The 22,812-nt window shown below is 33.0% G+C and overlaps 1 protein-coding gene across 11 annotated transcripts in view; it reads right to left on the bottom strand.

The window, feature by feature from the left end:
* Nucleotides 1–22,812, bottom strand: part of LOC124360589 (protein unc-80 homolog) — a 221,024-nt gene that overhangs the window by 163,258 nt on the left and 34,954 nt on the right. For 10 of the 11 annotated variants that reach the window (XM_046814324.1, XM_046814330.1, XM_046814326.1 and 7 more), the window contains exons 9-13: nucleotides 22,104–22,210; nucleotides 13,087–13,170; nucleotides 7,052–7,093; nucleotides 5,004–5,158; nucleotides 358–531 (exon numbers count right to left, since the gene is read on the bottom strand). In XM_046814324.1, the coding sequence (XP_046670280.1) occupies nucleotides 358–531; nucleotides 5,004–5,158; nucleotides 7,052–7,093; nucleotides 13,087–13,170; nucleotides 22,104–22,210 (562 nt within the window). The remainder of the gene's footprint in view (nucleotides 1–357; nucleotides 532–5,003; nucleotides 5,159–7,051; nucleotides 7,094–13,086; nucleotides 13,171–22,103; nucleotides 22,211–22,812) is intronic. The other variant, XM_046814331.1, reaches the window with a different exon arrangement.

Below are 22,812 nucleotides of genomic sequence, written 5' to 3'. Positions count from 1 at the left end.
ATTAGGAAAATCCCCAATTACTTTTTAAGCTGTAAGTCGTGCAGGAATGCATTATTGCAGTACTGAAGTGTGATATTTACTCTGCTTTATTTTATTGGAAGCCTATTTTTGGAAACACTATTTAAATCCGGATAATTTTGCACATGTTAAAATGAAAAATTCACATATATAAAATTATGAAACCTTTTCTAAAGAGCTTTCACACTAATAACTTTCAGCTTATAAGGAGGAACAGGTGGTTGTTACACAATAATCTTGTAGTTCAATTGATATTTAAATAATGAAATACATTAAGTATTTTATATTTCTTATAAAAATACTTAACATCCAGAATTTTATACTAGGCTCGTAATATACCTGTGATATAAGAACTGTAATGCCCAAAAAACACCTTCTTCTGGCCACTGTGAGACAAATAAACAACGCAACACTGCAACGTCCAGGAACGTAGCAGCTGGGACATCTGCAGCGGAGCTGTCCACACTGTCAGCTCCCTTCTGTCCTCCTGATTGCTCTCTGTTTGAGGCCATTCTATGAGATGAAACTCTGGATTAATATTATTCAATTAATATTATTAATCTTATTCTCTGGATAAAATCACACCAAAAAGTTAGAATATGCAATCAAAATTCACTTTAATGTAATGTGATTTGTATATAATAACAATAATAAGAAAAATGCAATCAATATAACTAATGAGGATGTACATTAAAATTCGCTTACAAATCATTAAATACATTAAATATAGAATTTTTTTCACCTTTTGTTTTAAATGTAAAACAAGAATTACAAATTTTAATCAACTATAAGAAAGATCCTTAAAAATTTACCAAACATTAAGGAAATTAATAATAAAAACCCTACATTATAAAAAACATGTAGCTTAAAAGTAAATTAAACATAAAATTCTACCAACTGAAGCCCATAGTTTAATTCAACATACTCGTATGTATATTTGTTTACATGTGTTATTATATTTTTGAGTTTATTACTACTCCTGAGATCATGGTCTCATTCCCAAAACTAGTCAGTATATATGTTGTATAAATAGGTATATATGTGAACAAAAATTTGGCTTATCGTTTATAGTCAAGTTCAGTATTGTCTCCTTCAAAGCAGTTTCCTCCTGATTGCATACACTTTTTCCAGCACTTCTGCCATTTATGGTAACATTTCTGGAACTCATCTTCTGTAATATCCTCCAAGACTCTCGTCACAGCTTTTTGGACATCTTGTGTTGTTTGAAAATGGTGTCCCTTCACCGCTGTTTTGACTCTTGAAATAGAAGTCGCACGGAGCGATATCTAGTGAATAAGGTGGCTGTGGTAGTACTGAAATTTGTTTTGAGGTTATAAAGATAGTCGTCCACTGTGGTCTTCATCTTCAAAATTAGTTCTGCCATACTAAACATTTTATGCCAACGAAAAACTTGAGCTCTTGACATAAACTCCTCTGTAAAAGCCTTCTGAAGCTTACCATAACTTTTCGTTGTGTTTTCACCCAATGTAACGCAAAAAGAAATGGCATACTGTTGCAATATTATGCGGTTCCATTTCTGTGACGAGAGACACAAACATATGTTAACTTATTAGAGCACAACAAAAAACTCTAAAACTTTCTGGGCTACTTTAAGAGATGGTGGTTTGATGAGGTCAGTTGAAGAAAAGGATCATTCTGTTGAACTAGAAGATTTAAATCATTACTTTTCAACTATGGGTTGTAATGGGACAGTGAGCACAGAAAAACTGAAATTCTTTAACAGTAACAAATGTGCAGGGATAGATTCTACTTTCACTTTTTCTCCTGTATCCGAAAGTAAGGTAAAGGAGTTGATGAACAGTATCACAAGTACTGCATTCGGTGTGGATGGAATATCCATAAAAATGGTTAGAGGCCTGAGTCCCTTTTGCATTGGAGCAGTTTCTCACCTGGTCAATGTATCATTGAAAACTGGCAACTTCCCTTCTAGTTGGAAGCAGAGCGTGGTGGTTCCTCTGCCAAAGAATCTCAATCCTACCTTAGTTTCAGACTTTCGACCTATCTCAATCCTTCCTGTCATCTCCAAAATACTGGAAAAAGTTGTGGCAGAACAACTAGTCTTATATTTAGAATCTGAAGGATTACTTCCTGAAACACAGTCAGGATTTAGGCAGGGTTTTAGCACTTGCTCAGCACTTCTCAATGTCATTGATGAAATTATTTCAGCTAAAGATAAGGGCCTAGAGAGTGTGATTACTTCCCTTGACTTCTCCCAAGCCTTTGACTCGGTGAATTTTGATTTGTTGCTAGCAAAGCTAAGATTTTACCAGTTTGATGATATCTCAGTTAGATGGTTTCCATCTTATTTGTCTGGGCGTACGCAATGTACAAAGGTAAACTGGAAGTTGTCGACAGCACTTCCTAGGTTCGTCGGTGTTCCTCAAGGCAGTTGCTTAGGACCGATTCTCTTTCTTATATACACAGCAGATTTGAAAGATCACTTAAGTCACTGTTCTTTGCATTCCTACGCGGATGATTCACAGCTATTGATTTCTTTTAAACCCTCTGAAACGGCTGAGGCTGTCCGTCATGTCAATACTGATGTGTAAAGAAATGGTCAGACGATCATGGTTTGCTATTGAATTCTAATAAATGTTCTGTGATGCTTGTAGACCGGTTATCTTCGAGTAGTCAGTCTGTGAATAGCTGCGCTGAACGGTGTATATTTGTGGACGGTAAGCTTTTGATGGCAAGTAATAGTCTAAAGATTCTTGGTGTTACTATTGACCCCCAACTCGATTTTTCCAATCATGTCAAAGCTATATGTAAAACAGTGACAATGAGATTAAAGGCCCTTTACAGATTAAGCACAATTTTGCCAGAATCTTCCAAGCTGGAAATTGTTCGGTCAACAATATTTCCTGCTATACATTATGCTCTTCCAGCTTTTGCTTGTTGTCTGACTCAGGAAAACTTGATGATACTTACTCGTCTGCAGAACAGAGCACTGAGATTCGTTTACAATCTGAAAAAATTCGACCACATCAGCGAGTACAGATTAAATGCTAAGGTGTTGTCTATCATGGATATCTCCGACTTGCAAACCGTCAATCTGGTCCACAAAATTCTTCAGACGGGAAAACCTGAATACCTCAGGAATAAGCTGGTATTCAGGCAAGAAATTAATGTGCGTAGTACCAGTCAGAACAGCCTATTGCACCTACCAAAGACAAAGCTAGAAACGGGGAAAAAGGGTTTTAGTTACTTTGGACCAAAGAAATACAATGCTTTGCCACCCACTTTAAAAAGTTATAGCTGTAAGAAATTTAAGGGGAGTGTGAAGGTGGTGTTTGCCTGACCCATGCATATGCATAAGGTTAGTTTAGTTTTTATAGTTTAGTGTTTTACGTGTATTTTATGGTTTACGTTATTGTTCTTCATGTATTCTATATGTCTGACAAGAGTTTTCATGAAAAACAGTTTTTGTACTGATGGACGCTTGCTAAATAAAGACCTTATTTATTTATTTATTTATTTAACTTAAAACTGAGCAGTTGCATCGATGTGCCGCCTGGACTAGAAGCAGCTTATAGATCAAGGTATTGTACCTATGCAAGCCTGCAGGGTTGCCACATCTTGCAAAGAAAATCAGTCTCATTACTTTATTGTCGGACCTCATTATTTATTTATATATATAATGAGAAAAGTACTTGTTCCACTGAGATAAGCACTTTTTGTGATTCAATCTTTATTGAAATTAAATATTAAATTAGACTATCGGAACTACAGGTTGTTCACTTATGTTCAATATTTTTATTGCTGAGTAAATAATTTGTCATACATTTCACAGTGACTGTTAATTTGAATAGTAGTGGCAACAGGAATGTACTGGGCAGTGAATCGAAAGACAATGTTAGTTTACTAGATTTGGATGAACCATTGCTTAGTAAATTAATAATTGTGCTTGATACTACTGAAATGATAGAGATAACAATACATTGTTGTACATTTTACTAAACATATAAATGTACTTTCTATTGGCCTATAAATAATTTTGTGATGAAAACAAAATTGTTACCTAAAAATGATTAGGCCTTTATTTCACATTTTTTATGTTTGTAAAAATAAAAAAAAACTGTTGCTATATACAAAAATGTTATATAACATGAACTTCTATAAATATAATTTTTTTATCCTACACATATTTAAATTTTTGTTAAAAAAGTTCAACCAATATAAGCTAAACTGTTATAATAACATACAAAATAGTGCAGTATGAGAATGATGCAGATTTTGTAGTTGTTATGTTATGCTTAAAAGGTACCTACAAACTTCTTTTACTGAAATATTTTTTTATAATTTATGAGTTAGATATATTTAGATATATAAACAAACTTTATTGAAATAAATTTCACATTGGCTGTGAGGGTGCTATACAATGAAGATTAATTTATTCTCTATCACATTTATATTTTAATCCATGTATTTTTAAAAGTAGAGATCAAATGATTAAATATTTAATTATTTTGTTGTAAACTACATTTATTTCTAAAAACACTGATATTTTTAAAATGTCTTTATCTTTCAAAATATAAGCAGTTATTATATTAAAAAACTTACAAAATCACAAAAAGTGCTTTCCATTTTGGAAATTATGATAGCCATTTGCAGGGTTAAACGTAATGCACCACTGAAGCACTTCATCTTCAGTAATCACGTTGTTCCCATAAACTTCACATAGTTGGCGATAAATCTCAATTGGTTTATTGTGCTTAGCCAACAAAAACCGTATTATCGACAGCACTTCACAACTTGTGGGGTTTTCAATTGTGTCACACATTTTAAATTGGTATTGTAAAACAACAAGGAGCGACAGAAACTTCTCACTAGCATGGCTGCATAGGCACTGAATGGAGATAAGCCCTGACATCAAAATGGCCGCGATAGTCCTGCCCCTAGCGGCTACAGAGTGAAACATAATCGACTTTCTGGATAGCCCTCATATATAATATTTAAGAACTTACCCAAAAGACTGAATTGAAGTTTTCTGCCGTACAATAGTTGGAACTGACATCGCTGGGGGACTTGGTGCTACAAGGTGTTCGTATGTTACTGTTGGTATCTTTCCAATTCTTGGTACAGGGACTTGCACTTGTTTGATGCTAGTAGACGTTTGAGCCTAGAATCAAAGCTCAAAAAATTTAGAATGACTTCCTTTTAAAAAAATTATTCAAATTTAAGTTATTTATTAATAATACAAAGTTATTATGTTTCCAAAATCAGATTATGTATTTAATATGACACTTTTACCTTAGGCTAAAAATCACTATCAAATACTCAATACGAAAACAACACACCAATAGTAAAATAAGTTGAAAATGTGGAAACATTAAGGTTAAACAATATCAGAGAGATTGTTATTTAAATATGAATAAATTAAGATAATGGTTGAAGTATTTTGATAAAAAGAACAGTCTTACAGTCTAAGTAAATAAAGTATACTATACTGTAATTAGAATTAACAATAATAAAATGTATACCATTAAAAATTTATTGTCTTAAGTCAATAACTGTTGATCATTGCTTATGTAGCTAACTGATCATTGTTAGGTCAGCTAACAATCTATTGATTTAACCATTGCTACTTCCGAGTCCTAAAAATACACAAAGAAAAATATTAAGTGTAAAACTAAAGTATAAACACAAAATAACCCAAATAGAAACCTGGGTTATCAATAAAAACCTGTTACGGATCCTTTATTCTCTTTTCAAGTCATTAAAAAGTATTCAGACAATGTACATGTTTGGTTAATTTATGTTTACCTTCCTCTGCTAATTCATACATAGAAAGGCCCAGAAGGATTTAGTTCTGGCTGTCTTATATATTCTAGTTGAATTTACAGTGGGTACAACAAAAACTGATGTCTCACTTAAATCTGGGCAACCCTATGGATGTCCAGGAGCGTTATATTATTCACAGCAAATATCGAGATATTTGGATGCAAGGGTAGATCAGTAGGTCTAGTCTACTGTGAGGGATGACTGTTGGAGATGGTGGGGCTCCTTAAGTGTACAATGCAGTTACTAGCCTAACATAAGGGTGTGCCACCCTCTGCCTGCTTTGACTGGAGAGACTGGTACAGAGCTGGCCTTCCCTTCTTTCAAGGAGACATGACTGAGATTAATATCGAAAATTCTTCCTCATGGATCTTGACAGGAGGTAGCCCCTACCCACAACCTTACTCATCCAGAGTATCCTGTCACTCCGGAAGCAGCACAAAGAACGTTTTAGGACTTAGTGCAATTTCTAAGCTTCTTGTCCTAAGAGAATAAAAAAATAGTAAAACCAAAAGATATTTCATGAACAGAATTGATAAAGTTCATTGAGGCAAAATTCATAGCAAAGGTTTGTCAGGAATACCAAAACCTTCAATAGGTGAAATTTAAAACAGCTTTACACAGTTTTAGCATAATTTTTTAGGAAAACTAATGAAATGTTTTAACTTATAGCTAAAGTTTAAAGTGACCTCCAATTATTATGTGTAATACTTTCCACATGAAGTCGATTTCTTGTTGGACTAGTAGTAGTATTTTAGTTTCAACTTGTTCATAGAGAGATTTTTTCCTATGAACTCTGCTAGACATGGTAAGAGTTATGCAAATCCAATATCTTTAATCTTAATATTTCCCACTGGCTGACCTGAAATTATTTTTCTGTCTTATCAAATACCAAGACAAAATAATTATGTCTGTCACAAATTGTTGGCCTACTGGAATGATCTTTATCATACTTGGTAAAAAAATAATGTTACACAGTTATTACTAACTTTGATTTCAAACAAAACACATAGTGAGCATGCTCAATAAAAATGAAGCAGTCATCACCTTTAGTCTAACAGCCACTAGTGCTCATAATTCATTAAAAATGTACCAATTTCACTACAGAATCACACAAAAAATTAGGTCTGAAAGCAAGTTGAAAATATTTGGAATGTTTTAAGTCTTCTTTGAAATACCCATTATAAACTTATAAAATAAAATATCATAAAATACTAAAAGTTTATAAACTTACATTACTTCCTGGAGAATGGGTGAACTGCACAATAACCTGAAACTGTTTCAGATATTTTAGGTTACGATATAGTTATTAACATAAATTTAAAAGAGTAAATTAATTATAATTGCAATTAACTAGCAATGTTTGTGAATAGACTGCTTGTCGAAAAAAGCAAGAGTTTGTGGATCCCAGTACCTCTTTCAATGTTTTCTTACAAAACATATTTTAGAAGGCAATGATATAGATTTTATTAAACAAACAAAACCAATGAATGATGCTCAGCTTGTTTTCTGAAACATAATTTTTTTATTATTTTTTAGATTGGATGTTCATTTTTAAATTCTCAACACATTCATATTTCATAATATTATGAAATATTTTAGACACTTATATTTTAGACACCCTTTTGTCACCAGCCCCATATCAAAATTGATGATGAAATACAAGGCATTTTCAGAAAGTAAGAACCGTTTAAAAAAAAGAAGTAAAATAATTTTGTTTCTACATGAAAGCCCAAACCTTAACTATTTTTCGGCATAGTTTCCACCGATGTTCAAACGCTTATTGTAACGGGTGATCAATTTGTCTATAACCTCCTCGTAGAAAGTTCCCACCAACGAATGTAGCCACGACTCCACGGCAGTTTTCACTTCATCGTCGGTTTCAAAGCGTTGGCCGTCTTGCTCGCGCTTCATGTGCAGGAACAAGTGGTAATCAGACAGTGCCAAGTCCGGGCTGTAGGGTGGGTGATCGAACTGCTCCCAACGAAATTGTCGAACCAATGTTTGAGTGTCACCAGTGGTATTAGGCTGAGCATTGTCATGGAGCAACAAAATTCCGTTACTTAGCATTCCTCTCCGTTTGTTTTGAATTGCCTGCCTTAGTTTTCTTAATGTTTCGCAATACCTTGCCGCATTAATGGTTTCAACTCTTGGGAGAAAATCAATCAGCAAAACAACTTTCCAATCCCAAAAGACAGTGCACATGATTTGTTGTGCAGACATTGTCGTCTTGAATTTTTGTTTCTTCGGGGATTGCATGTGTCGCCACTTCATTGACTGCTGTTTGGATTCCAGTGTGACATGACTAACTACTGACCCAAGATTTATCACCTGTCACAATTTTATTTAAAAAATCCTCACCATCATTAATGCGCCGTGTGAGAAACGTCAAAGCACTTCCAAGTCTCTTGGTTTTGGGCACGTAAATGAGCATTTTTGGAACACATCAGGAAAACAGTTTGCAATAATCTAAGCGGTCTATACCAATTTTGTACAAAAGAGTGTATGAAATCTGTTGGAAATTGTCTGATAGCATAATCATAGTGAAACGTCTGGTTTCTTGGATTTTTTCGTCAATTGCCCTTACCAGATCATTGGTGACGAGAGAAGGACGACCACTCCTATTCTCATCGTGCACATTTGTTCGACCGCCATTGAACATTCTAACCCACTTTCTCACCATTCCCTCACTCATCATGTCTTCCTCGTAAACATCTTGAAGTTGACAATAAATTTCAGTCAGTTACACATTCCTTATGTTCAAAAGTCTTATTACAGAACGAATCTAACAATCGGCGAGGTCACTAATTGTCTTAAACATTTTCAATGTTCAGAGAAAACTGAAAACACAATGTAGAGCAACTAAAATGGTGAGAGTCGATAGCTTGTGAACAAGGATGACTAGTGCGCATGCGCAGATCACCGATTGCAATGCTACAGCGGCAGCAGAATGAAACATTACTTACTTTCTGAACATGCCTCGTACAAACTCAAACATGATGAACTATATCTTGTGGTTCATCAATTTTAAACTTTTACCAAAATGTGAATTTTTGTTACAACCATATAAATAAAATTGAATATTAAAATATGAGCTTCTAGATTATTTTTGAAGTCCTGTTGATGTCTATCTTTTGTGATAAACAGTACATTACAACGTGACAAGTGTATAGACAGTATGTTATATTTCCTCTTATTCACCTGAAAAATGTAAAAAAAAGGAAACAAAACTCCTTTTCTGTTCAAAACACTGATGCCACACTTTATTTTCCACTAATTATGGTATTTTAAACTTGTTGGCCACTACATTGATTGGTCTACTCTTTGGAGTAAGATAGTAAGTCCAAGTTTCATTTCGTATCAATATTTTGGGAAAAAAATCTTGCATTATATCTTGAAACAGTCAAGAAATTCAGAGCTACCTATGCGAATGAAGCTTCATATATAATTTCAAGTCTATAGATCAGTTTGTCTTCGAGATGTCATGTGGACAGAGGGACAGATAGGAAATTTTTCCAGCTTCACAAGCTAAGCCAATATACATTGTAACATAAAAAAATAGCAGAAGATATCTGCTATTGTAGAGACAGACCATTATAACAAGATGAAATGTGGGTGGTAACCCCATTACATCTATTTTTTTAGAAAGCCACTGAAACGGCCACCCAAACTTTTCTTTGTTTTACACTCCAGAGAATTTCTACAAACAAGCGCAGAAATGACTACTATGACGCTTTTGATACTACAGAGAAACAAATACGAATAAAGTAGGCACCCTAATACACCTGCTACTGTGCCAGTTGAAACTGGATCAGCCAAATGTAAACTGAGGAGTATTATTCATTTCCTGCAAGCAGAAGGGAATGTTGCATCAAAAATCCATCAGAGAATTCACAGAGAATCATCTGTTCAGTGTATACAGAGAAAACATCTTAAGTGAATGTGTTGTCCATGAATCATTTCAAAAATTTAAAGTTGGTCAAATGTCATCTTCAAGGATAAATTCAAGAAATGTCAAAGCTGAAGCCATTTGTTGATTTCTGTGAGTGTCAGTCAACATCTTTGGCACCCAACAACCACAAATCACTTATTAAGTTTTCTCTGTAAACACGGCACATCCTCTGATTTTCTGCAAGACTAGTCCCTTCTGCTTGCAGGAAACGAATAACACTCCTCGGTTTACATTTGGTGGGAAAATCAACAGAGGCATCTATGTTTAAGACACTGCAGCTCAGTCTAAACTAGCTTCTTGAACTCAGCAATGACAAATGTAGCAGTGAGTGACTACTGTGTACATCTTGTCTAATCGTCATGGTGTGAGAGTTGAAAAAACAACAACCCTTGTATTTGTTAAATTATGAAATAAACCATTTGGAGTCAAAGTAAAAATCATAATATCCAGTAGATTTATAGAGCATTGACTCTTTATACAGAATGTGAAAGCTATATGTAATAATATAATAATTGTGGTAACATATTAAATGTTGTTCTTAATAATGAAAGAATATAAATGAGATGACCGTGTTTGTAAGAAAAATCCTTGTAATTTTTTCATCGTAGTAACGATTTAATTAATGATTTTAATTTTAATATTCTGTAAAGTTTTCTCTGTAAACCTATAGCATGTACAAAAACCTCCGCAATTTTATAAAGTGTCAATTAAACATCCCAGTATTATTTAGAATTTTTTTTGGAAATTAAGGGAAAATTCAATTAATCCTTATTATAAGTATAGTACAACCAAAAATTAAGTTATTTTGTTATTTTCAAAAGATTTAATTTAATTTTTCATTTAAGCCTTAAATACATTCTGATTTTGACTCTGTAAGCAACATTAACAACAAAATTGAAAGAAAATAAGTTTGAATACTGTAAATACAAACTAAAGTCTTAGCAAGTAAACATTTGAAGTCTTCCCATAAATCTCTACAGGACGAATCATACAAGTCAGAGTGTTTCCTTTAGGAGTGAGAACTGTATCTTTCTAGAGGTAACATCCTGACATTTCTGTCACTCAAGAACAATAGTGTTTGGATAAGCTCCACATCTTCTAGTGTTGGCTTGCACACAGTTGTTCTACTTTTACAGAACCCCAGGATTTAGGTTTTTGCTCTGAAAGTACACTGTTGTGTGTGGACTGTTACTCCAGCACCTATTAGTAGTGGGATTAATCCTCTCTTGGCTCTTGGCTATAACTGAACTATTTAGCATGATTACCAGAGCTATTCTGATAGCCGCAACTGAGGCACTAAACTCTCATGTGTGAAATGGCCCTTGCTTAAAAGATACATGCAGGGGTTCTGATTCACACATGAAGTCTCTGGGAAGTAGGCGAATCCCAAGCATGAATACCTTATCCAGTCATGCATGACTCTCACTAGGTGGTTCCCTTGTCTGTGATTTAAGTGGGATATTCAAGGCATGTGTACAGGTACATTCCTATATCCTGGAAACTGTCTAGTGTAGTTTTCATACCAAAGGAGGGAAGGCCTAGTCTGGACATCTTTAGGCTGGTTTTCTGTTCTTATCTTTAAAGATCCTGTAGAAACTAGTTATGGGGCTATAAGGGAATGGTTCTTTTGATACTACAATTGGACCAGCAGGATGCATCAATATAATCAGGATTTTTATCTTACAAATTCAGAAGGATTCATTCATGTACAATTGGTTGATGTGCAGGTAGCCTCCACTGTTAGAGAGAGGGGGGAGAACCAACCGCAACTCTCATGGGTACCTTTACTATAAAAACCAATCTTAAGTGAGCAAGCCCAACCAAAACTTTGCAGTGATATGTGCACAGTTTGGGGAACAAAATCCTGTCAAGAACCCATTAGTTTGCTTGGTATAAACAATTTTCTGAAATGTGTGAAAAGGTTGAGTACGAGAGCCACGATCGTTGCTAAAGGATAAATGTAACCAAAGCAAACATTGAGACAATCCAAAATATCACCAGAAAAATCTCAGTTTATGGAGTTATTGCAAAACTCTCGTCAAAATCGATGAGGATCAGTTACGGGAGTGTCAAACAGATCGAGACAGAATACTTGGGATATCACACAGTCCTGTAGGTGGGTTCCATGTATGTTATTGGAGGATTACAAGTGACATAAGAGAAGGTATTGCAGTGGAAAAGAGAGGCGATACTGCTACAATAAGTTTGGCCTTTACATAAATCTGATTAAAACTGCTGTTGTCAGATTTGCTAAAAGAAATCATATGGAGGGAATACTATGCTGGGAGGCATAAGTCTCTTTTTGCTGAAAGTCTCTGCAATTGAGGTGAAACCTGAATTGTGGCATCTGAATATTATTTTAGACAAATTTTCAACCAGGGAACTCACGGGACAAGATTTACAATAATGGTTATTGGTACAATGCTAACACGTGTTAAGCAGAACTTGGGGACTCAGTCCAACACTATAGTATTGGATGTAGGTCTCTGTCATTAAGACATATTTGTGGTCTGATGGCAGGATGGCCTGCCTTGCTATTACTGGCACTTGCCCCAGTAATCCAGGCACTGCCCTAATATGCTGTAGGAAGTAAGTGGGATGTATGGGTTGGTGGAATCCTTACTTTCGTAGATATTTAAACCCTGAATAATATTCAGGTTTTTAAATGAAGCTTGCACCAACCTCTCGCCTTATTTATCTGCTTCTGTTAATTCATGACACCTGACCATAGAGAAATATTACACAAATTCTCAAAAAGTCAAGTATCCAAAATAATAATACACTCCTCAGTTCTGATCACTGAAAGAACTCAGCATGCAACACTTGAAAAAAACAAGGCTTCAAAAATAAGTATTAATATTACTAACACAATCATAACGTGAATACACTATTTTTACAATACATTTGTCAATGTCAGAGCAATCTAAATGATTAACTGTTTGCTAGGAAGTACATTTAATTAATATATTGAACCCTAGTGGTTTTACTCTTGTAAACATTAGGTACAAATTGTGTAGGCTAAATTAATTTAATTATTGTATTTATATAAAATACCATATGCCTCAGCTGATGATACAAACATGGCTTGAGTTTAAAGTAATTTTAGATTACTACTGTATATACAAAACATCAGATAGTATTCTATATCTTAGAAAGTTCACAGTTCAACTCCTAGGAAAGAGCTCATATGGTTGGCCACAATTTTTGTAAAACTAGTATTTATTGAGATATCAGTTTATCATAGTATATTTGTGAGAGTTGGTCAGTTAGGCAGTGCAGGCACTTCACTACCTCCTGGCATCTGGAGATAAACTCACCATATGATCTTCCTCAGCACTTGAGCTTTCCTCTGGAATTGTTTCAGGAAATGCAATGTCTTTTGGTGATGATACCCAAATATTCTGCAACAATTTTTCCAGTGCTCTTTAGATAGCACAATTCCAAGAGAATATGTTCAAAAACTAACAACCACACCTACTTCAAGATCAATTTTCTACTGCACTTGCATGCACAATACATCATTTACCAAAAATTTCCAATTCAAAACTCAAAAGTGTAGACGCTGTTCTTGATAATGTAAATTTTAAATATGTTTGCGTTGTTAGAACCGCACTTTTATAAATCCAACAATAAAAAATCATAGAAGGAAACAATAAAAAAATAACTACAAGAAAAAGCAACATACAATTTTAGGAAGGCGCTCCTTCATACCCATACTTGATTATCATAATTCACTGAACACGTTGATTGTGACAGACGCCTTAGAGCATGATATATGAAGTCTACTGAAGATCAATCAGTATAGAGTAAAACTGATAATTCCCAAACATCACTCACTGCAAAATTCAATTTTCAAAGGCCTTAGCCAACTTCACAAATATAATAAACTGGACTCACTGCCTTCAGCCTTAATATTTGAAGGATATATCTGGCCATTGCAAATTGCAAATATTATTGCCCTAAAAAAATCATCAATGTTTCAGTAGGAAGAAAATAAAGACCAATCTGTCTATTGATCAATTTATCTGTGATACATGAATATTATAATGCTGGTTGCTGATGGAACACTGTGAGCATTATCACTATCATGTTCGACTTGTTCAAAATAAAATCATAGCAACAGAATAATTTATATTATTTTAAATCTTAAAATTGTGAAAATAGTGATTAGCACAATAAAGAATAAGTATAATGCTTGATTTTTAATGACCATGAAACAAATACAGAATAAAAAGGCTTTGTTGGTAACTAAAACTGTTTGCAAGAAAGAACGCCAGTTATGGAAAAATTCTAACTAATGCATAAAGAATAAATTCAAAAGGTCAAATCTAATGTTTGAAAGAAAGTTTTCCAGGCCAGGAAATATGAGTGCCACAACGTATATTTCATGTACTTTATATGTTAACAATTTAGTTTTAGCAAATTAATACTGAAATGCCAATAATCCAGCCATCAAATATCAAGGTGTTAACAACAAAATTAAAACCAGCTTACTTTCTTTTAAAGAAGGACAGAGCCATTGTCATTCCAAAATTGATACTGAAATCTCTTGATAGTTAATTAATTTAAATAATAGAAGAGGACTTAAAGCATTGGTAAAACTGTCAATTACAGGTAAATTTCTAAAAATGTCTTGCATGCATATAATATACTTGTGCATAATTTAAAAAATGTACAACATGCACATGGCCATAAAAATAATTTACAAGAAATTTAGTGGTATTTGTTTTCTAAATACTACTAATATACATTCATTCACACAAAACATATTTCTAGATTTATCAGGTTTTTCATTTAAGTATGAATACACTGTACACCTAACATACTGTTCTAAACAATTAATTAATAGAAGTAAACTCTTTTATAAATTTTGAGTAGTGACATTAAATTTACTAATCTGATGAGATGTGGCAGATTGTTTTATACATTTTTGTGAAATGTTTATATATAACTGAATTTGTATTAGTTAGACATAATAAGTTAAAAATGTATCAATCTATATGAAAAATATTATTGTTAAGAAGGACTGCTAAGAATACATGGGCTTCTTTAAACAAAATGTTGGAAATGAGAATCGTTATAAAATATTCCATTCTTGTCAATAAATGACATAAAATCTAAATATATTTCATTTAACTTAATATTTATAACTAATATATACATATACCTATACATTTATAAACTGTAATTATTAAAAAGAATAACAAACTCACGTTTTAATGAATGATATATATATATATATATATATATATATATATATATATATATATATATATATATATATATATACTCATATAACTGTTTTACTGTGGAGAGTATATTTCTGAAAACCTATGGTATTTTTTAATGGTGTCTTATCAAACTTACACGTATGCAGTTACAAAACATATTATATTATTTTCACCAAAAAAGTATTAATCAATATTAAACTGAAAGAAAAAAATTAAATTCCTAGACAAAAAGGGACGACTTCCACAATAACAATATTTAAAAAATGTACAAATAATATTTCAAGCCAACATGTCATTAATGAATTCCACAGCACAGTAGAATATGAAAGCATCACTTGATACAGACTGTTATAGCTATTTACTATTAAAAAGAAGGAAAGTAAGAATGACAGTTGCACATACTTCATAAATATACAATTGTATATCAATATTATGCAAAATGAAGTGCCAAAAAAATGTTATTTAGTTACATTTTCAATATTTATTGCCACAAACTGTAATAATCTACATACTCAAAGGCTATTTACAGATCAAGAAATACACTCAGTATATTTTTGGTTCTCAACACCTTCCTCAATGTGTCTATTGTTGACTTCCCTAACCTGAAATCTAACTGGTCCTCGGATAAAAGTTTGGAACGTTTCTAGGAATTTAGTAAGTTGAATCAAATATTTTGAAAGACTTTACTCAGAACAGGGAGGATTAAGATTGGACAACTCTGGACTACCCCCCAATTCTATAACAGGAATCTGTCAGCATCATAGTCAGTCAGGTTCAGCAGATTTGTTGATTTAATTTGTTGTTGACAAGATTCAGATTGTTCTCGCTCTGCAAACTCAAAGAAGTGCTTGCTATAAACTCATTAGCCTCTTTCTCGTGGTTATAATGGTGTATATCAATTCTGAGACAAACCTGATTTGAACTAGATTTTATTTATTTTTTGTTGATAATTTTCCAACCAGCTGTTGACCTGTTTTCTGAGTTTTCAGTTGATTTTGTGATATCATAGGCTTAAGCAGCTTTGATAACTTCCCTATATGCTTGTTTGTAATTTTGTAAATAATATTGAAAATTAACATTCTGCAAGCTTTTTGCAATATCGAAAGAAACTTGTGTCTCTCAGGAGAGATCAAGATTCCTGGTATTAACCAAGAATTTATTTTATTTTAGAATAATTTAATTGTTTTTAGGTGGCATTATACTTTAAATGAGAGTGAAAAGACTTAATAAAGGCCACAAATATTTGGTCAAATGTTGATTATTGTCAAAAAGTCCAGCTACCTTTACATCATTTTAAATTGAGATGCAACAAGTTGACTGAATGCACATTCCTCCAGATCAAAATAACTGGGAAAGTCTTTTAACTCTTGGTAATACTGAGCACCATGTATTGACATAGTGGATGAGGGTTGTTACTTTTTTAATCCTAAGATCGCAGTATTGACAACCACCCAAACATAAGTATTTGGAACATTGCTAATGACGTCAGTTAAGCTGCTTCTGTTGTGGCTGTAACTCTGAAGCAAAAGGTTTCATTGTTTCTTTGAATCTCTTAGAAATCTAATAACTCTAAAAAAAATCAAGCACATCAATAATGAAATCTTCCATCATATAATTCTTATTATGCCTCACCTAATAAAGCCTTAAACTGTCGAAATATATTTTCATTCCCACTGGAATAGCAGTATATTCTGATAATAATTAATTTTAAAGATCTTAAAACCAATATAATTTTTGTTTCAGGCAAAGTTTATCAACAGCAAATAGAGGGTTCCATTCATGGAAGTTTAAATTTTGTATTAAAACATTTTTTCACTTCCTCCTTTGTGAGTTTGTTTATAAAGAGAGCTCACTAATATATAATTTTCAATTTTGAAATAATTGTGTGTGGTATGAATTAAACCACTCTCACCCACCACATAAATGTATGTATCCATTTTAGAACATAAAAGGGACAATTCTTTCTCTTTGTTCATAACGATCTGGGCATTCTGGTGGATGAGGGTTGTTAATTTTTTATGGAGAATGAACAGAGGGAGTTTGCTTAAAAAATTGGAATTTAATTAGTCATTTAAGGCTCCATCATAATTGTTCTGATTCGGATTTCTGGAAGCAACAAGTATAGGACTTAAAACAGTTAAATGAAACCCTATTGGATGTCACAGTTAAGGCCAGGACACACATACCCGCACCGTGCCCGACACGTCAGTCGGCCGTGTGTTGGCCGTCATACGGTGAAAGAATTGCAGCGCAGTTTTCAACCTGCAAGTCCACACATGTCCGCACCGACACCAGACCGTCGTGCCCACACCATCACCGATATGTGGAGTTTGAATTTTGACGGGCACGGTGCGGTCTACAAGCGGCTTCATACGTTGTTTACTGTTGCGTTCTTCGCTTTAAAACTATTTAAGTAGTATAAACGTTCTATTTTATTGAATTATTTAGTATAGCCTACTAACTCTACATCCTGTGTTCGCGTACAAAATCATATTTATTGATAAAAGTATTACATTTTTTTACCTTAGAGTAAACTAGTCATATTTTCTTATTCTGCTAAAATTAAAACAAATTTTAAAACCATGTTGCACATTAAATGTAATAAGTGGTTTTAAACAACTAAATTCGAATTATGTAAAATCTATAAAAAGTTTTCATTAATTAATAAATAACAAGCATGTAATTATTTGCGTAAAAATCTATTTTTCTTTGATGTATTGAAGTTAATTGATAAATTTATTCCGGTATTTTGTATGGGTTATATTTAGAATGTTTCTATGACATTTTTATTTTTTTTATTCTTTTCACTTCAATAAAGTAAAAATAAAAATATTTGATTTACAATAAGATTTTCAACCAAGAAAAACCCATGTACTCCAGTATATATTTTACAAATATTTATTATGTTTTACAAATTATTATAAAAGGGTTTGCAACATGGCAAACTCTCTGGCATCACACTTTAAGCTCTTGGGTTTAATACAAAGAACACCAAATATACTGTTTAAAGTGTATTTGACCGAAATACACTGCAATGAAACACAATGAACAAGAATTATAGGGATAAAAAATACAACCAAGATAATGATATTTACAAATTTTACATACTAGCTGATTGTACAAAGCTTTACTGTAGCATTGCAATGTTTCATTCACTACAGCGATTAATAAAAATAACAACAATGAATTAACATTCATCTCAAGCAATACTTAATCTTCCGAATATATTTTAAGTATCTGTCACTTTGAATTCAAAACAAATATACTCTAGTACAAACAGAGAGATTGTTGCGCTCGGACTGCATACGGACATGTGTGGCCTCACGGTAACCGAGCCGAGCCCGCACCGACACTCGGCTGACTCACGTGTTGGGCACGGTGCGGTTATGTGTGTCCCGACCTTTAGTCTTCACGATTCAGACCATGAGGTGTTTGGTCATGATCTATGTATTGTAACAGCAAAATGCTAGAATCAATCGAGTAGTCTATAATACACTTTACTTGATTTATAAGCTGCTGGACCCAGTTTCTGAGAACGATACTCTGAGTAATCTTAATAAATCAGTCGAGACTTAAGCAAATAGTTTTTTGATAGTACAGCATTAGTGACAGACTCAAGCGACACGCTAGGAAAATTTGGGAAATCGACAGGTATGAGTAGAAGGTTGATAAATGTGAAAAGGTGGTCGGTTCATTGAAGATGACAGTCATCATTGTAAAGCGATGCAGATCAGTGTGTTTACTATGCGTCACAGTAATAGATATGTTCTGGGTATTCGTTAACTGTGACTTCGCAAGTTTTATCTATGTAGCACCAAATAATGTAATCAGTCTTCACTGTATAACTCTCGTGACATGATTTTTTCAACTATATTGGGCTTCCCATTGCATGTCATTTCGATTTAAAATAATTCAAAGACAACCATAGAAGATTAAGACATTAGTGAGGAAATTGATATTAGTCCCTCCATGTTGGCCACAATCATTATGAATAAAAAATGTATGAGGTTCATTGCTGACTATCTACACTTTACAAATGTCTAAAAAGGCTAGTCCTACGTAAAATGGAGGTTAAGTTTTAAGATATTCGTTACATAAAGGTTTTCATTTAGCTTTAAGAATCTCTTTATAACAAATATTAGCCATATTTTATATCAATGTAACAAATCTTATTACTAAGAATGTTCCTAAGAAATGGATTTCTTGCTAGTTGACAATAATGTTAATTACACAAAGACTCCACTGTATAGGGTCATATTAACCCTTAGGCTGTTTCATAACAGTATATTATCATTCGTGTTTTTGCCAATGAAGGTTTCACAATATATCGTTGTTGCACAATAAATTTCTGATGTAATTTTTTTCACCAATTACCATATCTATATACCAATTTGTAAAAAAATTAAGTTCTTCAGGTAAAAAAGTATTTTCAAGTTTTATACTGTATATGATTTTATATGTGACTGGTGAAAAGATGCCTCAATTGCACATAAGTTACTATTTATATTTTGGGTATAATAATATTTTATACAAATTACTTAAAACTTTCAGGATCAGTTTATAATTATAAATACATTAAGATATTCTACTATTAATATAAAAAATAAATAAAATAATTAATATAGCTCTAAATTTCAAAATAAATAATACAAATATTTTTATCTTTTAACATTTTTATTTATTATGTCAGCAGCACTTTTATGCACAATTACTATAAGTTTATGGGCTAAAAAACAAAACTAATTTGAAACAAATACCATGATTTTTTTAAAGTTACAAACTTTCCTGCAAAAAGATCACTCTGAGCTGAAAAGTTTTAGTAGTTGGCGAACAGCCAAAGAGTTAATGTTCATTTTATATATATATATTTATTTATATAAATACCTGAAAAATAAAGTTACAGAGTAATACCAAACATAATTTTAGCTGCTACATACTTAAGTATTGAACAATACTACTCCTATTTTTCCAAACCAACATTTAAGAAATCTGGTAGTTTAGGGGTGTTTCAGACTTGAAATGAATAAATGTTGAATGACTGAAACACACCTTTTCATGATGTAGTATATATCTCCTCTTCTTCACATGTCAAAAAAAATTAGATATAATTTAAGCATGCACGTGAATTTACATATCAACCAAAACAGCAATAGACACTCCAAAGTCACACTTGAAGGCAGAAAAGTTTTACATATACCAGTTACCCAGCATCAGAGACAGAGGCAGTGCAAACAGAACATCATTACACAGCACAGATACACTGCAGCACCACAGCTGTACTGAGGGTGTACTTATTTTATGTATTTGTTAATTTACATGCATACTTAAATTTATATCATAGGGTTTCTTAACCCTTTCCGCTCGGAGCAGTAATGTTAGAATGTCCACAGAGATCGGATGGACAGCAGCGTTGACCACAAGTTATAAACTCTTTTTTTTATTCTGACGTATTTTGTTATAATACAACGCATTAATATCAATCAGCTGTTTCATTACAAAGCTTGGAAATTGATCATCTGGTCAATATTGCATTCTAGGCTTTCGTTTTAGCACGCTTTTAACCACATTGTCACTAGTGAGTTAACCTACACGCATTATTAGAACGGATTGTTTATTATTCTTAGTATTGTGCAATTTTATTAAATATTAGTGTAAATGAAGTATTGTAGATATCAGTATAAATATAACTGTAAATAAAAGTTTAAATTTATCAGTATTAATACCTGGTTTTACTGGTATTATTATTAATTACTGGTATTAGAGCTTGTTGGTGATGTAAGGAACACAAATAAAAAAGGAAGACCATCCCAATTGCAAGACATTTCCCGACTAAATGGGAAACTTCATCTACCATATCCTCGTGAAGGTAGAAAAGTGAAGGATTGCGTCGTGTGTAGCAGCAGAGCACAAGGCGGCACCAGGAAAAGAGTGAAGTTTCATTGCAAAACTTGTGAAAATGAGCCCGGTCTTCACATCGGTGTTTGTTTTGAAAAGTACCATTCATCTCAGATATTTCAACAAGATGACAACTAGCCTGCAGTTAAATTTATATTCGGAACAATAATAAGCAGTTCAATTTTATTTTTTATCATGTTATAATTATTTACTGTCACATTATTAATAATCATTGTAACTCATGTTAGTTTATAGAAATATAACATTTCCATTGTAATACTTTTCGACTACATTATTATTTACCTTTGGACCTTTAAATCCATTTAACTTTTTAAAAGGCACAGTATCAATGACGCGGCGAAAATAAATCCGAGCTGGTGGGGACGCAACAATGACATGGCTGCTGTGTGCACGCGGGCGCCATAGCGGACAGCACCCCTGCCCATCCGATCTGAGTGGACAGTACGCGCTAAAATAATACGAGCCTACGAGAAGCCATATTTGGTCAGCACTGCTGCCCATCCGAGCGGAAAGGGTTAAAACTTAAGAGGAGAATACATACGTACTCTTGAAATTAAGACATTCATTTCTGATTTTCCTATAACTTAACTACGGAAAATGTCTGAAATCCTGTTATCCTTTCAAAGTATTCACTATCAAAAATATCTATTAAGAAAAAAATAAAAGGTGTAGAATTATTAGGTCAAATCATAAATAACACTAATGATTAAGGAAATAGTTTCCTCTAAGAAATATAAATTAAACAAGTATCTTTTAAGAATTATGGTTTATTGTAATGAAGGCAACATAGTAGCTGAGTAAACTGTTATTTTTGACAGTTCTTAATACAGCAGTAAATTGCCAGCTGATTCTAAAAGGGTTAATAGCTGTATAGTGAGTGATGATGATTATTAAAATAAAATAATTCTGAACGCAAATGTCATCTTTTTGGTTTTTTTAATTATTAAAAATCTTATATTTAAATTATTCAAAGAAAGATATTCCAACTACTTAAGTATAACTTGAAATAATATTGATTATTACTATCCATTTTTGACTGTTTAATTATTAATTACACTTTTTTTTTTAATTAACATTGAAAGAGGTAAAACTATTGAGGAAATACTTTTATAAAAAACTAATAATAAGAAAGCTACTTTATACATGCACCTTTATATACAAATAGATTATGACTATTAGGTAGGTACCTCTTCATCTTGCTGCTTAGTTGATTGGATTGTTGAGCTAAAATCCATGACGGAGCCCACTGTCGGACTATCAGAGCTCGTACCGGCCAAGTCCGCTAAACCACTCCCTACAACATTGAATTATCACAATACCCTGAGAATGTTATTTGGAATATCTAGATATACGTAATCGTGCTGCATGGTTAGTTGGATTGTGGAGTAAAAGTCCATGATCGAGCCTCTATCAGACTATAAGAGCTTGTGGTGGCCATGTTCACTAAACCATTCCTTATAATCACACCCTGAGAATGTTATTACGGATTTCTACAGACATGTCATCTTGCTGCTTAACTGCTTGGATTGTGAAGCAAAAATCCATGATCGAGCCCAATATCGGACTATCAGAGCTGTGGTGGCCAAATTCGCTAAACCACTCCTGACAACATTACCTTATCACAACACCATGAGAATGTTATTAGGAATTTCTACAGATGATGATAGCGTAACAATTATCACGTTCAATCACTGTTAAATTAGATGGAAATTTTCTATGATAACAGTATAGAAAAAGTTGTTTTTAGATATGATAACTGCCTTACATTGATGGCAATTATGTACAAAAGTAAATAAAAGTATGGGCTTCCATATTAAAATAACACTTTTACAAAAAATTTACTGCCATAAAAATGGCACTTACTTAAAAAAAACATGCCTCGCACTAGCTGCTTGG

The sequence above is a fragment of the Homalodisca vitripennis genome, chromosome 4, assembly GCF_021130785.1.
Source record: "Homalodisca vitripennis isolate AUS2020 chromosome 4, UT_GWSS_2.1, whole genome shotgun sequence".
In the NCBI taxonomy this organism is placed as follows: domain Eukaryota; kingdom Metazoa; phylum Arthropoda; class Insecta; order Hemiptera; family Cicadellidae; genus Homalodisca; species Homalodisca vitripennis.
Note: the sequence above shows the minus strand (reverse complement) of the source record. Positions and strands in the feature narration are given on the sequence as shown.